Source organism: Phycodurus eques, chromosome 14 (assembly GCF_024500275.1).
Source record: "Phycodurus eques isolate BA_2022a chromosome 14, UOR_Pequ_1.1, whole genome shotgun sequence".
NCBI classification, from domain to species: Eukaryota; Metazoa; Chordata; class Actinopteri; order Syngnathiformes; family Syngnathidae; genus Phycodurus; species Phycodurus eques.
This window is the reverse complement of record NC_084538.1, coordinates 22,246,215-22,265,915: the sequence shown is the minus strand read 5'-3', so window position 1 is coordinate 22,265,915 and position 19,701 is coordinate 22,246,215. Positions and strand designations below refer to the sequence as shown.

The window sequence follows — 19,701 nt, the reverse complement described above, 5'->3', positions numbered from 1 at the left end:
ATTAGAATGAAAGTGTACACCTTTCTCATAACCCCTAGGTGGCGGTAGCATATTTAATGAAAGTGTACGGCTTTTTCATTAAAAAAAACATCTACATGCTGCCATACATTTATAAAATGTGAAAGTTTTTTCCATTTCCCCCTATACCTATGTATAATGTGCACTATTGACTTTTGACAATGTGAGGTGTGGGTGGGGTGGGAATATGCATCATACACGAGAAATTATGGTATTTAAAATCTCTTCATCATAAACACAATGACCCAAAACTGACATATTCTTGCACAAACACACAAATTGACAACAAAAGTGCGAGGAATTCAGCAGGTGTAGAGCTTTTCATGAATGCAGCCAAACAACCAGAAGGGGCCTGGCTACTAGAGCCATGCCATGTGCCTAGTGACTACCCACTTCCCCACCCCATTTACTATGATTACCAGGTCACCAAGTGGAAATCATTGGCCCCGCACCTTGTTTGTGAGACCCTCAGTGTAATGTAGTGCATTAAAACTGAAGGACGTGTGGCAGGTGGGGATAAGGCGGGAAGGCTATGGGGCACTGCTGACCTGCACCCTGATGATTAAGCACATACGTGGAGATATTGAAATCATTCAGTTCAGGACAGAAAGGAGTTTCTCTGTAACTAAAGACCAGAAGTGCTTAACGGGAGTGCATAGCCCAAGGGCATGAAAATATATTTTGTCAGTTTATTTGTCAGATTGAGAAAAACCTACTCTGCATACTATATTATGTCATTATTTGTTCTCTATGAAGTACCTCAAATTGGATTAGCTGTAAATGTATGTTATTAGTCATGAATTTATTATCACAGATCGGTGTCCAGTGGTAATGGTCAGTAGACAGGTATTTTTCCTGTTTTGTGACTGGTAAATGTAATGAATTAGCGCTTGAGATCAAGAAATTTGAAACTTCTGAGTTTTTTTTCTGTGGCTGTAAAATACTCTGTGGCTGTAAAATATTCCGATTTCATTATCCATACTGCTGAATGTTCTGATTCCTTATCGAATCTCTTGTCGATTCTCATCGATTATCATTGGGTAAGAGAATGAAATAATACAATTCAGATATGACAAAATGTTATATTCTGATAATGATATACAGGTATCTAAATCATATCGCTATACATCCTGAAATAGTACTTTTCCTTAAAATGAAATGAAATTCATGGCAATTTTCTCTGATCTTTTCTCAATTTATTCATATTTTATATACAAACCGAAAAACAATTTAATAGGTGAAAGATGAATAAAAATGCAATAAAACACAAATATCCAGTGGAAAAACACTCACAATATCTGGTAGTACAACCAGTTTTCAAGGAATGTACACTGTCGTTCTGTACATTGTGATATAGTGTAATGTACAATATGTACATAGATGCTCCTCTAGCAGAGCCGTAAATGTGCATTTGAGTGTGATATAGTAGCACGGTTGCAGTTACATTAACCCTCATTCATTTTTCATACGTTTAAGTAAACATTCCAAACCACCTGTATATCAAAAAAGAGGATATCATTGGATAGAGATTTGAAACATGAATAAAATCAACCCTAGTTCCTAAGAAGCAGATAAAGATTAAGGATTTCATGCCACTTTTAATATCGCAAATCGGCCCAAATTCTTTTATCCGGAAATCAATGTAAATCAATAGGAAATGTGTGACCGAAACCATGACTCTATGACAAATGACAAATGCGATTATATTTCTTATGAGTTGTGACGAGAATGTGATGTTTAGAAAGGCTATTTTCAGATTTTTCAGTGTCCACTCGAGCTAAGCACATCGTCAGAGTTACTTCAAACTTCACAGAAAACAAGAATAATAATTGTTCATCACATCCATATCGTTTAAATTGTGTCAGAATCCTATGAACCTGTGATTTTGGACGCCATTTTCATCTCTGTCAGAACCACAGAAAATCTCAGACGAATTAAAAATTTCAAAAATGTGGTGGTAAAGGGATTTCCTAACAATGTCAGCAGAAAAGAACAAGGATTACCGTATTTCCGCGGCCCACCGTATTAAAAGGCGCAGTCTCAGTTACGGGGTCTATTTCTGTATTTAACACATACATAAGGCGCACCGCATTATTGGGCGCAGGCATGGTAAAACATACGCTATCTTAAAACATACGATAGCATGCACGCATGCAAAACATATGCTGGCATATATGCTAGCATATGTTTTTAAAAAGGGAGCAAAACTGAGTTCGCTTGTACTTTATTGAAGCATTTGGCAATGTACTCACGCTATTTTTGATCAATCCTCATCCACAAATCCATCAAAGTCCTCATCTTCTGTATCCGAAATTAACAGCTGGACAAGTTCTCCATCAAACATGCTGTGTTCCCTCTCATCATTGTTGGAGTCAATCTCATTGCTGGGGGGCTGTTCAGCAATGATGCCGGCTTTCGCGAAAGCTCGGACAACAGTCAAAGCAGCTGATAGCTTTCAGTTTAAACTGTGTGATGCACACATAATGCGTGCCGCGAGAGAATTTAAGTCCGCCTTATGGTCGTGAAAAACACGATTTTGGTGGATGTCCGCTACATCCAAGTGCCAGAAATCTGGCACAATAGAATGGTAAGAGAATCACGGACGATTTTCTGGATTTACGTAACATACATACAATGTAGCGTCTGAGGTGTAGTGCATCTGAAGTCGCCCTTGTCCAACATAAACTCACAAACTAATTTTTTTTAGCGTGCATGTGTAACGGTGGTCATCTGGTGCAGTCCTGCCTGAGGATCAAACTGCATTGACCCTGTCCTTCAGATTGAGATTCAAGTGTGCAAACCAGCAGGCTAAGAGCCCAGTTATCTAACCCACTGGCTGCTGCTACTTTCTCAAGGACTGGGGTTTGACTAACAAACATTTGCACAGCGCAAGCTGGCATCCTTTAGGCCTACATATGCACACTACACAGATATATATTTTTTAAATTGAACTCAGCTCACAAGTGACCAGAGTAACAGTAACAGCAGCATCTTTAGCACGTCATTTATGCTCAATCCAACTGTGACACTAATGTAGCTGTTGTGTTATTATATTGGACGCTACATTAGTATAGCAACAGAGCATACAGAGTATCCAGTAAATTGTTATTTTGGAAGTAATCCGGCGCGGCACGGTGGCCGACTGGTGAGAGCGTCAGCCTCACAGTTCTGAGGACCCAGGTTCAATCCCCGGCCCCGCCTGTGTGGAGTTTGCATGTTCTCCCCGTGCCTACTTGGGTTTTCTCCGGGCACTCCGGTTTCCTCCCACATCCCAAAAACATGCGTTAATTGGAGACTCTAAATTGCCCGTAGGCATGACTGTGAGTGCGAATGGTTGTTTGTTCCTATGTGCCCTGCGATTGGCTGGCAACCAGTTCAGGGTGTACCCCGCCTCCTGCCCGATGACAGCTGGGATAGGCTCCAGCACCCCCGCGACCCTAGTGAGGAGAAGCGGCTCAGAAAATGGATGGATGGATGGAAGTAATCCCCCCTTCGATTAAATGAAAGTAGCCCCAGTATCGTGTCAAATACAGTATAGTCAAATTTCAGAGTGCTTCTGCCTTGATGCCATGTTGGAAAAGTTCAGAAACAGATTACATTTCTTGCGTGTGACATCACCACTCATTTGCGACGTAAGAGGAATCATCAGCCACAGCCTCATTTGATGAGGTATTGCAATTGGCTAACTAGATAATGTCTGGAGTTGTGTGTGTCCAATGCCCCCTCAGATTTATTTTTCTGAAGGGTGGATTCTGTTTTACGTATTCTTAGAATAGAAATATATTAAGGCAGCATCAAGTGTTTTGGACCACTTTAACGTGTGTTTGTGTTGAAAAATAAATATTTTAATTGAAGTGAGAATAGCGAGAAAATAATAAATTTAAATCAGCAAAGATCTTTTCTACAAGTCATATGTGATTCATATTGATTAACTCAGGAGGTTTTGAGACAATATTAATGCCTAGCTACTACAATTGGCTGGCAACCAGTTTAGGGTGTACCCCGCCTCCTGCCTGATGATGGCTGAGATTGGCTCCAGCACTCCCGCAACCCTTGTGAGGATAAGCGGCTCCAGAAAATGGATGGATGGATGGATAATGCCTAGATATTTAATGTTACATGTGGGGAAAGAGTAGTCTTGATTTTGAATCGCCTCTGAAAATGCCAGATACATTACTCACATTGGGCCATATTCTCCCGCTGGTGTGTAAATCTATACTTCAGGTATGCTGATTCTGCCATAATTCTTACTCCCCCCACCCCCACGCGTACGTGGCCAGTTTGCGCATAACGGCTTGAGAGCCGTGACTCACTGAAGTCTGCAAGTGGGTAGAATTCCACCGTTTTCTTAAGAAAATGCCATTGAAATCAATTTGGGAAATATGCCACACTTTCATTGTGAAATTAACCCCCGTGCGGATATCGAGAAGTTGACGGCCGTCCAGTAAGATGAGTAGCACTGCTCATAGAACAGGCTACTTGAAAGAAGTATGTTGAAGTATTCTCTATACTCTATTAAATAAATACTGTACAATATATAAATTATAATCCATGTTTGAAATAATAACGCAAGTGGCCAGCTGTTGATCAGCGTTGTCCAGCAACCGTACCTGCGTCACACATGACGGCGTGTCACTTAAACTGATTTTACGACCGACGATGAGATCAAATCAGAACAAAATTATTAAAAATGTAACAAACCATCGCGTCATTAAAATGATTGCAGTTGTGCGGGGCTTTCAGACAAAATTCTGAGCCGCCATGCAGCATGTTTGAAACGAAATTCCGCCCACAGCTCGTGCATGAAAACTAGCTATTTATTATGACATAATATGCCAACGTTCCACCATCGATCGCCGTAATGTGTTAGGGACAGATTACGGCCGTTGAGCAGTCGGTGATGGCTCCAGCTAGGTGTCCATCAGCATGCCGAGTCAGCCACCGGGCTGCTAGCACCCGTCGAATGCTTGGAGCACGTGCGGGAATCAAAACGTGTAATATGGTGTTTAACCTTTCCGGGGCACTAGACTTACTATAGCCTCTAGTGTGTACATGAGGAAACGCGCTTAAGTCTTTGCCATAATGCGCGCAAGGCCCGATATAAGAAGGAATGCCTACACTTTAGGGTTACTCCACCCAAAGTGCGCACATGGCCAGAAGACGCGCAAATGATGGAATTAAGAGGACGGCAGAATGGGCGCAGACAGAAAAGTGCATAGCTGCGGACCTTTTCTGATTTAAGCATATGGGATAATATAGTGGCGGCACGGTGGCCGACTGGTTAGAGCCTCAGCCTCACAGTTCTGAGGACCGGGGTTCAATCCCCGGTCCCGCTTGTGTGGGGTTTGCATTTTCTCCCCGTGCCTGCGTGGGTTTTCTCAGGGCACTCCGATTTCCTCCCACATCCCAAAAACATGCATTAATTGGAGACTCTAAATTGCCCGTAGGTGTGAATGTGAGTGCGAATGGTTGTTTGTTTGTATGTGCCCTGCGATTAGCTTGCAACCAGTTCAGGGTGTACCCCGCCTCCTGCCCGATGACAGCTGGGATAGGCTCCAGCACGCCCGCGACCCTAGTGAGGAGAAGCGGCTCAGAAAATGGCTGGCTGGCTGGCTGGATAATATAGCCCTTTAACTTTCTAGCTACATTCCATCATAGTGTACAGTTCTAGAAATGTTCTCAGTTGATAATCTCATTAAATTAGATGAGATTAACTGATCAAGTCAAGTTGGTTCTTTTAAAACAACTAATTTACAAATCTGTCTTGGCCGCATTACATACCAAGAAAGCGCTGTGTATGCAGCCCTGCTGTGCAATTTAGCTGCTATAGCAATATCCGATTAGGACCAGTGTGAACAAGATGAGCTCTAGTACTCTTTAATCAAATATTAATTAATGAAGTCAGAAAGAACAGGAAATTAGAAGAAGTGCTGTGCTGGATAAGTAAAATTGATGATGGAAGAGAAAGCTAGTGATAAACCTCCAGATTAGGTTACTTACAGTCACAAAAAAAACATTTAACAGCACTGTGAACACAATGCAGTAGGACAGACTATAATAGAGTCGTGTGGAGAATTCATTGAACATTATATTTTTAATGTTACCTATGTTTTATTGACCATATAATGACTGAACTTCTCAGTGTCTTTTTTTATGAGACATCAGAAAAAAAGGAAAACAGAGAAACTTTGTAAAATTGACACTGCTTCTATTTTCTGTTTGACTTTAATCAAATTCACCATTTAGAACTGCACTTAAGGGAAAGTAAAAAAAAAAGTGTGCAATTGTGTGAAAAACATGAAGGCCCCACAAAAATATCCAAATCAAGATTAAAAAACGTAAAAATATATAACAATTTTATTGCTACAAGAGGTTATAAAAATGCCTCAATTAAGGAATAAAGGTAGAATACAGTGCTGTGAAAACATATTCTCGAATTGTTAATTTTTGAAATATTTCCCCATTTAAATGTTTAAGCCCATTAAATAAATTTAAATACTAAAAAAAACAAAGTAAACACAAAATTGAGTTTTAAAAAATATTAATGATTTAAGGGGATAAAAAGCTATCCAAACCCACCTGACCATGTTAAAAAGTAATTGCTCCCCTTGTTTATTCATGAATGAACTGTAGCTAATGAATTTTTGGGGAAAGTTGAAAAATTTTTTTTTTAAATTTGACTGACCACACCAAAGCTTAATTACCTCCAGACCTGTTCAGTCAAGAAAACATTAAAATAGAACCTATCTGACAAAATGAACATTAGTGAGTCTACTCTGAACCTTCTTTTGCCAACTTTCACAAACCCACAAAGCTTTTTCCTTGAGATACTCACTTGTACTGCGATTGGCTGGCAACCAGTTCGGGGTGTACCCCGCCTCTCGTCCGAAGATGGCTGGGATGGGCTCCAGCGTGCCCGCGACCCAAGTGAGGAGAAGCGGTACAGAAAATGGATGGCTGGATACTTGAAATGTGTCTTCACTCTACGGTGATTGGATGAAGACGAGACCACAAAGGAAAGCGCGCCGGGGTGTAGGTTAGGCTCTGACAGTGTGGATTTCGAATACCGCTACCGTCGATTCACCTCGCAAATCTACACTTTATACCCAACCAAAAAGACAAGCTTCATCTCCAGACAAAGACCAGAAAGACTGCACGCTCTGGCGCCCTCTGCTTCACGAAGACTTGGCTTTGTGAATGCATCCCTGACGGTGCCGTACTGCTGCCCAGCTTCCACTACACTGAGCAGACCATGACACAAAGCTATCGGGGAAAACAAAAGGTGGCAGAATATGCTTCTATATCAACAAGAAATGGTGTACTGACGTCATGGAGCTCAGCACACACTGCAGCCCAGACTTGAAGTTGCTGTTTTTGAACAATAAATAATTCCATGAGCTGCATGCGTTTGCCTCATTCATACTTGCCCATGTTTACATCCCCCACAGGGCTAACACGGACACCGTACTGCAAACGCTGGCTAACCAAGTAAATGAACTAGAAAAAAGGCACTCAGATTCACCCCTCATTATTCTTGGGGACTTTAACAAAGCAAAAGTCAACCACAAACTCCTTAAATACAAGCAGCACATTGACTATTCCACCAAGGGAAACAAAATTCTAGACCACTGCTATACAACACTTACGGACTTGGACCGTGCTTTCCCCCGTGCAGCTTTGGGCTCGTCTAATCACTGTTTAATTCACTTCATACCAACATACATGCACAAACTTAATGTGTGAAGCCTGTGATGAAAACAGTGGAGAAGTGGACTAATGAAGCTAAGATGGAACTTCAAGATTGTTTAGACTAGACATATTGGAGTGTCTTTGAAACTTCACCTGGCAGCCTGGATGAATATGCAAACACTGTTACATCCTACATCAGCTTCTGTGAAGACGTGTGTGTACCAACTAAAACATTTTGGACTTTCAATAACAATAAGCCGTGGTTCACTGCCAAACTTCGCCAACTCCGCCAAACTAAAGAGGATGCCTATTGGAATGGGGACAGAGCCCTGTATAATCAGGCCAGAAACCAGCTGACAAAAGAACTCAACGTCGCAAAGAGAAATTATGCAAAAAAGATGAGAAACCATTTGGCTGCTAAAAAATCTGAATCAGTCTGGCATGGATTACAATCGCTAACCAGCTACAAGCGATCATCCCACCAAGCGCAGAACAACAAAGGATGGGCTGATGACTTTTATATGTTCTATTGCAGATTTGAAAAGGAAACTTTCACACACACAGCCGTAACACCGACGACCACCATCACACCTCTGCATTGACCATTCACGTACAGGATGTGAAACGGTTCTTTAAACAAAAAAAAAGATTTTTAAAAGTGGCAACGGTGTGTCCCCCTCTTGCTTGAGACTCTGTGCAGAATAGCTTGCTCTGTTTTTCACACGGATCTTCAATTTATCTTTGGAGCTCTGTGAAGTCCCATCCTGCCTCAAACACTCCCCAGTCTTCCCAGTCCCCAAGAAACCTACAATTTCAGGACTGAATGACTACAGACCTGTCACCCTGATATCTGTGGTCATGAAGTCCTTTGAACGCCTTATGCTGGACCACCTGCAATTTGCCCATCAAGCAAATAGGTCTGTGGATGACGCAGTCAACATGGGACGACACTGCATCCTGGATCACCTCGACGGCGCAGGGACCAACGCGAGGATCCTGTTCGTGGACGCCAGCTCATTGTTCAACACCATAATACCTGAACTCATCTCCTCAAAGCTTCCCCAGCTCAACGTCTCGCCAGCCATCAGCCAGTGGATTTACAGCTTCTTGATGGGCAGAACGCAGCAGGTGAGGCTCGGGGACACCACCTCATTCATATGCACCATCAGCACCAGGGCCCCCCCAAGGATGTGTCCATTCTCCGCTGCTCTTCTCTCACTACATGAATGACTGCATCACAACGCATCTGGCTGTCAAACTCCTGAAGTTTGCAGAAGGAGCCACAGTCATCGGCCTCATCAAAGACGGTAACGACCCAGCGTATCGACAGAAGGTAGAGCGGCTGGAGCTTTGGTGTGGCCAACACAACCTGGAACACACTCAAGAAGGTAGAGATGATCGTGGATTTCAGGCCACATTCTTCACCACAGCTGCCCCTCACGCTGTCCAACTGCCCTGTGTCAACCGTCGAGACCTTCAAGTTCCTGGGAATTACAGTTTTTCAGGACCTGAAATGGGCCACCAATATCAACTCCATCCTTAAAAAGCTGTGGAGGCAGCTCTACACAGCAGTCACTGAATTGGTTCTGTGTTCATCCATCAGAGTCTGGTTTGGTGCTGCCACAAATAAGGACAAAATCAGACTGGCTCGGTCAGTCAAAAAATTGCCAAAAAATTATCGGTACTCACCTACCCAGTCCTGTACACTTGCATGGTGCCAGAACTAAAACAAGGGCATGCAAAATCCTCTCGGACCCTCCACATCCTGGTCACTACCTATTCCAGCGCCTTCCATTAGGTAGGCACAATCAAACAATGCATACTAAAACCAGCAGACATTCCAACAGCTTCTTCCCTCTTGCCATTAACTTCTTAAACTGTTAACTTACAATTTAATTGAAAAATACTGCCAAATTTGCATATCAATGTCAGGACACCTCTACATTATTTGTACACACACTGTTTAATCACACTGCACTGTTTGCATTGGGTTGTTGATTACAACTGGCTACTAATGTGTTTGAGAATTCTCTGCACCATATGCACAAATGTCACTATATCAGATCATTGCACTATTAGTCTTTTTGAATTTCTCTAAATTGCTTGAGGACTGTGTCATTTGCACAATTGCCATTATATCATTATCACCACACTAGTGGTACACTTTCAGTGCTGAATGACTCTCCACACTCTTGTTTTTTATGTCCTAAATATATATTTTGTCATAGTAGTTGTTTGCTGTTATACGAGAGTGGCTTCAACTGCTGGTGACAAATTCCTTGTGTGTCTTATAACATACTTGGCCAATAAAGCTGATTCTGATGAAGACAAAAGATCTCAAAAAGCTGCAACAAACTGCCATGATCCAAAGAGAGAACAAATGAGAAATAAAGTAATCAATCTCAGTCTGGAAAGAGTTACAAAGTCATTTCTAAAGCTGATGGCCTTACCAGAACCACTGTGAGAATGATTATCCACAAATGGAGAAAGCATGGAACAATGGGAAACTTTCCCGGGGGTGGTCGGCCAACAAAAAATACCCAAAGAGCACAGCGTTGACTCACCCAGGAGGTCACAAAGGAACCCAGGACAACATCTAAAGAACTGCAGGCCTCCTTTGCCTCAGTTACGGTCAGTTTTCATAGGCAAAAATGGCATCCATGGCAAAAATGGAATCCAAGGCAGAGTTCCAAGGTAAAAACCACTGATGACCAAAAAATAACATGAAGGCTTGTTTTATTATTGCAAAAAGAAATCTGAATTATCCCCAAGACTTTTGGCATAATATTCTATGGACTGACAAGATGAAAGTTTAACTTTTTGGAAAGTTAAACTTTTGTTTCATTACATCTGTCGTAAATGTAACACAGCATTTCAAAAAACGAACATCATACTAACCATTGTGTTGGTAGTGTTATGCTCTTGGGCTGCTTTGCAACTACAGGACATGGATGACTTGCTGTGATTGATTGAACCATGAATTCTGCTCTTTACCAGAAAATCCTAAAAGAGAATATTCGGCCTTCCGTTTGTGTCCTCAAGCTGAAGCGCACTTGGGTTCTGCAGCAGGACAATGACCCAAAGCACACCAACAACTTCTGAATGGCTTAAAAAACAAAATTAAGTTTTTGGAGTGCCCTAGTCAAAGTCCGGACTTAAATCTGAAGCTGTAGCATGACCTTAAAAAGGACGTGTATGCTCAAAAACCCTTAATTGCTGCTGAATTAAAACAATTCTGCAATGAACAGTGGGTCAAACTATCTCCACAGAGATGTGAAGGACTCATAGCCAGTTATAGAAAACACTTGACTTCAGTTATCACTGCTGAGGGTATTAGATATTAGGTATCAGGGAATACGAATTTTTTTTTCACAGGACCAAGTAGCTTTGAACATTTTTTTTTCTTAATAAAAAAGTATTATTATAATCACCAACATCATTCACTTGGGGTATCTTTGTATATTTAAATTTGTTTGACAATGTTAAACACTAAAGTAGCAAAAATATGTAAACAAATTTAAAAAGAAGAATTTTGGAGGGGTGCAAATACTTTTTCATTGCACTTTAAGAAGTGGCTGCGACTGGTGAATAGTAAAAGTACTTATTCCAAAATATCCTGATGAGTGGGCAAATAACGTAGTACACTACCAGGCTAAACCGCCACAGTGCTCGTCCCAGGCACCTACACAACGACACAGTAAACAAGCACACAAGGAATGCACAGTATAAAACTATCTCAAGCAAACAAACAAACAGTGGGTTGAATGTTCACTTTACCACTAAACCATGCAATCTTCAGCGAGTCACAGTCCAAAAGTAACCCAACAAAGGTGGCTCCCAAACATTCTGTCCTGACAAGAAAACAAACGCTAAATGGTCACTCTGAAAATGAAATCTGCAAATCAATAAAAATTGACATGAGACCTTGTTGGGTAACCTAACCCTAACCCTAAACCAACCTTAAATTTGGAAAGAATGACCTAAAGTGACACCACAATGAACAAAAATAGATTTTTTTCCTAATTTCAAAACACATTTTCACAGTTTCTTACCGCTTATCCTCACTAGGGTCGCGGGCGTGCTGGAGCCTATCCAAGCTATCTTCAGGGGAGAGCCGGGGTACACCCTGAACTGCTCGCCAGCCAATCGCATGTTTTACGTAATATTTTAACATTAACTCTCATATAACGTACGTGTAAGCACAAGTTAACTTCTAATATTAATGTCAAATGTATTGAAAAACTGTCAAAACAGACTTTTCATTAACATTGTGCTTAGTCAGCCATATACAGTAGCTACTGGTTATCACCAAGTTATCAAGTACTTGGATGCCTTTTTTCTACTTAATGTGAGTTTGCTTATTTCATGGTAAATTCTGCTTCATATGCTTGTACTCCTTTCACATTATGAATGGTCCTTCTTTCAGAAATAAAGTGTCGCAAAATGTCTAGCCGCAGTATCATCTTTCCATGTTTTATAATAGCCAAACCTTTGAGTGTTTCTTCCTTGACGTCATGTTGGAAAAGTTAAGAATCAAAATATTCTTCTTCCGTGTGACGTCGTCAGTCATTTGTGACATAAGCGGAATCGTCAGGCAAGCAAATAATTGCTTCCTAGGAATTTAATTACTGTGAACCGGTTCTCAAAACGAACATTTCCCATACCTTGTGACCAGGCTAGTGACCAGCAGATGAGTAGGCTTGTGACCAGCATGCCAAGGTGCCAGGCTGGTGTGGTTGTGTATGGCCCTTCACAAGCTTGACACACCTATCTTTGAGCTTCATCAGGTCGGATGTAAAACTTCGGTGCACAGCTATTTTTAGATCTCTCCATCCATTTCATCCATTTTCAACACCGCTTATCCTGGTTAGGGTCACAGGACACTGGAGCCTATCCCAGCTGACTTCGGGCGAAAGGCAGACTACACCCTGAACTGGTCGCCAGTCAGTCGCCGGGCACATATAGACACGGACGACCATTCGCACTCACATTCACACCCTCACTGAGTGGGAACTGAACCCACGCTGCCCACACCAAAGTCAGGCGAGTGTACCACTACACCATCAGTGACTTAGATCTCTCCAGAGATGTTCAATTTGATTCAAACATGGGCTCTTGCTGTGCCAATCAAAGACAATCACAGAGTTATCCTGACGCCACTCCTTTGATATCTTGGCTGTGTGTTTAAGGTTGTTGTCCTCCTGAAAGATGAACCGTCACCCCAGTCTGAGGTCAAGAGTGCTTTGGAGCAGGTCGCGGCAGTCTCTGTACATTGGTGCATTCATATTTCTCTCACTCCTGACTAGTAAAAAAAAAAAAAAAAAAAATATATATATATATATATATATACATATATATATATAAACTATATATCTCCTATAGATCTATAGCCACAGCATGATGCTGGCACCATCACACTTAATTGTAGCTTTGGTACTGACCAGATGATGGGCGATGCCTGGTTGCATCTGAACATCCGATAGTCCTTTAGTTGCCTTTGGGTAAATTCAGGTGTGCTGCCATGTGCCTTTTAATCAGGAGTGGGTTCCGGGTGGCCACTCTACCATACATGCCTGACTAGTGGATTGCTGCAGAAATGGTTTTCCTTCTAGAAGGTTCTCTCAAAGGAAGACTGGAGTTCTGACAGATTGAGCATCTTGGTCACCGCCCTGTCTCAGAATTGTTAAGACACTTCTCCCTCGTCCACTCAGTTTAGATGAGCAGCAAGCTCAAGGAAGAATCATGGTGGTTCAGAACAACTTCCATCTACTGATGAAGGAGGCAAATGTACTCACTGGGATCTTCAAAGCAGCAGATATTTTTTCTGTACCATTCCCCTGATCTGTGTTTTGAGACTGTCCTGTCTCTTCAGACAATTTGTTTGATATCATGCTTGGTTTGTGCTCTAACATGCACTGTTACCTGTGCGTCTTTACAATATCAAGAATGAATTGGTCGAAACACGGATGTTCAATGAAAAATGCACCTGAACTCAATTGTGACCTTCATGAAAAAGGCTGTGAATAGTTATGTCCATGTGATTTCTTTGTTTTTTTAAATTTTCAATAGATTTGCAACCCCGCCTCCAAAAAAAATAAAATAATTCTTCACGTGTCAAATTCATCCATCCATTTTCTGAGCCGCTTCTCCTCACTAGGGTTGCGGGCGTGCTGGAGCCTATCCCAGCTATCATCGGGCAGGAGGCGGGGTACACCCTGAACTGGTTGCCAACCAATCGCAGGACACATAGAAACAATCAACCATTCGCACTCACATTCACACCTACGGGCAATTTAGAGTCTCCAATTTATGCATGTTTTTTGGGATGTGGGAAGAAACCGGAGTGCCCGGAGAAAACCCACGCAGGCACGGGGAGAACATGCAAACTCCACACAGGCGGGACACGTGGCGGCACAGTGGAAGACTGGTTAGAGCGTCAGCCTCACAGTTCTGAGGACCCGGGTTCAACCCCGGCCCCACCTGTGTGGAGTATGCATGTTCTGCCCGTGCCTGTGTGGGTTTTCTCCAGGCACTCCGGTTTCCTCCCACATTCCAAAAACATACATTAATTGGACACTCTAAATTGCCCGTAGGTGTGAATGTGAGTGCGGATGGTTGTTTGTTTCTATGTGCCCTGCGATTGGCTGGCAAACAGTTCAGGGTGTACCCCGCCTCCTGCCCGATGACAGCTGGGATAGGCTCCAGCATGCCCGTGACCCTAGTGTGGATAAGCGGTATGAAAAATGAATGAATGTTCATAATAATAATAATAATAATAATAATAATAATAAGGATAAGCGCAATGGAAGATGAATGAATAAATGAAACTGTTAGACTTCAAAGGCTTTGTACATGTCGTGAACCAGATCATTCAGATGAAATTTCCAAACCACTGAACCCCTTACACGAAAAGAGAGGATAATCTTTCGTCAAGACATCAGAGCAGACCGCGCTCCCACTCCCCCCCAAACACACGTACGCACGCACCCTCATATACGCACGCACGCATGCACGCACAAACACACATACACACACACAGACACACACACACACAGACTTCCCTCCAAGATGACCATTTGATCAAGTAATTTCAATGACGGAGCACTGCTTACATAAGGTCTCATTTTAAAATAAATTATTCGTTAATGCATATCTGATTGACTTCCATCTAGTTGTGTTCACGTTAACAGTCACACATGCTCAATTAGTCCCAGCCAAGGAAATTGAATGCATCTTAAATCAATTATATTTATGTTAAACTAAAGCAATTTGATTTGCCTGAAAATAAATGTCCTTTTGATTGTTTTTATTTTATGTCACAACAAACTTAAGTGTCTGTATTTACTGTATAATTAATTACATTACAACCCCTATTGCAATGAAGTTGGGACGTTGCGTTAAACATAAATAAAAATAGAATACAATGATTTGCAAATCATGTTCAACCTATATTTAATTGAATACACTACAAAGAAAAGATATTTAATGTTCAAACTGATAAACTTGATTTTTTTTGGCAAATAATCATTAACTTAGAATTTTATGGCTGCAACACGCTCCAAAAAAGCTGAGACAGGGTCATGTTTACCATTGTGTTACGTCACCTTTTCTTTTAACAACATTCAATAAACGTTTGGGAACTGAGGACATTAATTGTTGAAGCTTTGTAGGTGGAATGCTTTCCCATTCTTGCTTGATGTACAGCTTCAGCTGTTCAACAGTCCAGGGTCTCCATTGTCGTATTTTACGTTTCATAATGCGCCACACATTTTCAATGTCAGACAGGTCTGGACTGCAAGCAGGCCAGTGTAGTACCTGTACTCTTTTAGTACGAAGCCACGCTGTTGTAACACATGCAGAATGTGGTTTGGCATTGTGTTGCTGAAATAAGCAGGGGCGTCCATGAAAAGACGTTGCATGGATGGTAGCATATGTATCTCCAAAACCTGTATGTGACTTTCTGCATTAATGGTGCCTTCACAGATGTGTAAGTTACCCATGCCATTGGCACTAACACAGCCCCATACCATCACAGATGTCCGGATGGTTCTTTTCCTCTTTGGGCCGGAGGACACGATGTCCACAATTTCCAAAAACAATTTGAAATGTGGACTCGTCGGACCACAGAACACTTTTCCACTTTGCATCAGTCCATCTTAGATGAGCTCGGGCGCAGAAAAGCGGGCAGCATTTCTGGGTGTTGTTGATAAATGGCTTTTGCTTTGCATAGTAGAGTTTCAAGTTGCACTTACAGATGTAGCGCCGAACTGTATTTACTGACGTTGGTTTTCTGAAGTGTTCCTGAGCCCATGTGGTGATATCCTTTACACATTGATGTCTGCTTTTGATGCAGTGCCGCCTGAGGGATCGAAGGTCACGGGCATTCAATGTTGGTTTTCGCCCTTGCCGCTTACATGCAGTGATTTCTACAGATTCTCTGAACCTTTTGCTGATATTATGGACCGTAGATGATGAAATCCCGAAATTCCTTGCAATTGTACGTTGAGGAACATTGTCCTTAAAGTGTTCAACTATTTTCTCACGCACTTGTTCACAAAGAGGTGAACCTCGCCCCATCTTTGCTTGTGAATCACTGAGCAATTCAGGGAAGCTCCTTTTACCCAATCATGGCACCCACCTGTTCCCAATTAGCCTGTTCACCATGTGGGATGTTCCAAACAGGTGGTTGATCAGCATTCCTCAACTTTCTCAGTCTTTTTTTTTCACCTGTCCCAGCTTTTTTGGAACGTGTTGCAGCCATAAAATTCCAAGTTAATGATTATTTGCTAAAAACAATAAACTGTATCAGTTTGAACATTAAATATCTTGTCTTTGTAGTGTATTCAATTAAATATACGTTGAACAGGATTTGCAAAGCATTGTATTCTGTTTTTATTTATGTTTAACGCAACATCCCAACTTCATTGGAATGTGGGTTGTACAATCAGCTCAACTCTTAAACTTTGATGTTTTCCCTTTATTTTGTTTTTATCGTCCACATGGTCAGCAGAATTGTCAAAAACTCTGATTCATGAGGGAATTTATCTGGACTGAAAGACTAATGAAAAAAAGAAGGGGAAGTTTACTGATCTGGGTCTAAAAAAATTATATTTCTTCACTCTGGGAATTTTCACCTTCATTATTATCACTCTAATAATATTGAACTGTGATTTGACTACAATGTCTTTTTTTGCATGGTACAGAACATACACATGGTTGTGCTCACTGCTGGCCATTTGTATGGCCCATGAAGAGTGCTATTACAGTATTTGCATGACAGTCAACATGCAAGTCATGAGTGTCTAATTCTTCCTTCATTTCCTTGTCTCTGTTTTTGTTGTTGTTGTCGCAGAGGTCAGCAGCAAAACATCAGGTGAGTTGGAATGAAAAAAAGTTGATATACTGGTTCTTATGACAAGAATTTATGCATCTTGAATCTAATATTTAGGTTTTGCATGAATCGATGTTTGAATCTTTACTTCATAGTAACTTACTGAAAAAACAAACGGTGGAAAAATATTGTTACAACACTAAAAGAAGACAGGTATAACCTATAAAGTACCGTAGTTACCATAGTCCAGTGGTTCTTAAACTTTATATATATATATATATATATATATATATCCTACACTTGACCGACATCGCCCTCCATAACCTGGCTCCACCCTCTGTGATTGAGCTCCTCCTCCAACTCCAACACACCCCCTGGCGCACCCTCCGTTCGCTCCTCCCACTCTCTGGAACTCCCTTCTAAAAGTCATTATTGTTATGACTATGGCGACACCCATTGTGAATGTAAAATGTACATTAAAAGATCACATAAACTAGTGTATTTATTGATAATACTAGAGAAAATAATTTATCCTAAGTGTTTCTTACCATTATATCGACTATAATGTACCTCAAATGCTAAATGACATATTTATCTAGGTCATCTGCAATGCTTTTTTTTCACATACAACTTGAGTAGTTTTTAGTGAGATATTTTCTGCTACCCAACAGTCTGAAATGTAACATTATAACTTAGAAATGCCAGACACTATATTCACCAAGAGCTGCTAGCATTTATAACTCAGCAGTCTCATTATTTGGCAAGCAGTAGGTCGCGCTTAATGAATTACCTATTAAATATCAATGTTCATTCATTGTTCATAAATTATAAACAGTGTTAATAATCCATTTATAACCAATGTTATAAAGCCTTTCATGAAGGCTTTGTTATTATTTGTTGCCAACTCTATTTTCACTGCAGAATAGAATGAAATTATTTCATTTGACAAGATAATATCTTTTACAGTTTAATTACAGAGGTTAGTACAAGTGAGGAATGAAGAGATTTGTTTTACTCTGAAACATCAGTTGTTTCTTGTGAAGAATAAACTTCTTCAAGGAAGCTTTGTGTTACCTGTCAGCATGCCCTGATGTCATGCTTTCCCTCTCTGGGGAATCATGTCATCACAATACCAAAGTGTATTGGAAATGTGCTCAAGTGTTCTCTTCCACTTTCTTCTTTTCCTTTCTTTCCCTTTTACCTTTTCAAGGCCTTGCACACATGATGGCAGAACAAGGTATGACTCTCTTTACCTTCTGTCTGTCATGTACAGAATTTGTTTCACTGCTGTAACATGTTACATGTTGTTATACTGGTGTGATAAATTTGTAGATACTTGAACAGTATAAGTACTTTGATACTTTGCTGCATTATCCTACAAAGTTGAAATGCAGTCAAATCAGTCTTTTGGTTTTAAAGGCAGCAACAGAGCACATTTATGTTATGTTACATTGCTTTACGTTATGTTATGTTAGTGTATGTTATGCTTAGTTAATTGCCGAGTTCGGTTATAGATTGTTGCTCGTTAAACAATAAGAACATATATTAGTAAGTAGTAAATAAATGTTAGAGAATTGGGTTCATAACCACAGGTAAATCAACAGATAAGAAATAAAAATATCATATTATTAAATATGAGTCCATGGTCCATGATAAAAATGGCGTTGATTTTTTTTTAATACACATACAAAATAAAGAAAATGAGTAAAACTTAGTAAGAACATTAGGCCTTCTTATCATGTGGTACTTCTCCCCTTTTGTGGGGAAGCTAAGTATTAAAAGTGTGTGCTCTGTCGCTCAAAATTATGTTCTAATATGTAGTTGGTTGATGTGGTTGCATGCTTGAAGTGGTTTTTGATGTGCAATTGCAATACTGTTGGTACCCTATATCATTAGATGCTAATGAAGTATGTTCTCATGAGCAGATTATACAATATGGGCACAAACAAATGCACTGTAATGGAAGAAACCCAGATATCACCGTTGATCAATAAAAAATAAGGAATCTCCTTTTTTTGGGGCTTTTGTTGATCAGAAAACCAACAACAAATATTTTTTTTCAGAAATAAAATTCAGAAAATGCGAAGATGCATGTTGTTCAATGACAATGATTTTGCAAAATAATGTTTTGAGACAAACAATGGTGTTAATGGTTCTACAGAGCCACTGTTTTTCCTGTAGTAAGTTTACTTTTATTTTCGAATATTTCGCTCCTTGTTGTTTCTACTACTACTAATCTACTAACTGCTCATGAGAATGAAACGTACCTAATGAAACGTATTCATAAACACTAAAGTAAATTATATATGTGATGACTCAATAAATTTATTTTTACTTCTCCCCATCTGTGTGTCTTGGCTCTGGCTGCGGTCTCTGTTCTCTCTTCACCTCCACCTGCTCTTCTAGCTAAAAGCAAAGGTACAGCTTTTTCAAAATCTTTCCTTTTTCGACTTTATGAAAAGCAACGCTTGCTCTGTGAGTGTTTAGGAGCACATTATAAATACAATAATGTCTTTGATGTCTAATGTGTTTACATGTCTGTGTTGCTATTCTTCTCTAATGGCTTCTCAGTGAAAGATTTAATTTGCAATTAAGTCAACCTTAATTGAAGTGGGCCAAAAGATATTTTTACAAATCCAAGTGGACGGCACTTTTACAAAAAA

The 19,701-nt window shown here is 40.6% G+C and overlaps 1 protein-coding gene across 5 annotated transcripts in view; it reads left to right on the top strand.

Moving 5' to 3' along the window:
• The window catches only part of nrxn3a (neurexin 3a), a 199,470-nt gene that overhangs the window by 25,910 nt on the left and 153,859 nt on the right, over positions 1 to 19,701 (top strand). For all 5 annotated transcript variants that reach the window (XR_009769756.1, XM_061695537.1, XM_061695536.1 and 2 more), the window contains 2 exons: positions 17,060 to 17,080; positions 18,249 to 18,275. Coding sequence is in view for 4 of the 5 variants with exons in the window: in XM_061695537.1 (XP_061551521.1) it covers positions 17,060 to 17,080; positions 18,249 to 18,275 (48 nt within the window). In the remaining variant the exon portion in view is untranslated. The remainder of the gene's footprint in view (positions 1 to 17,059; positions 17,081 to 18,248; positions 18,276 to 19,701) is intronic.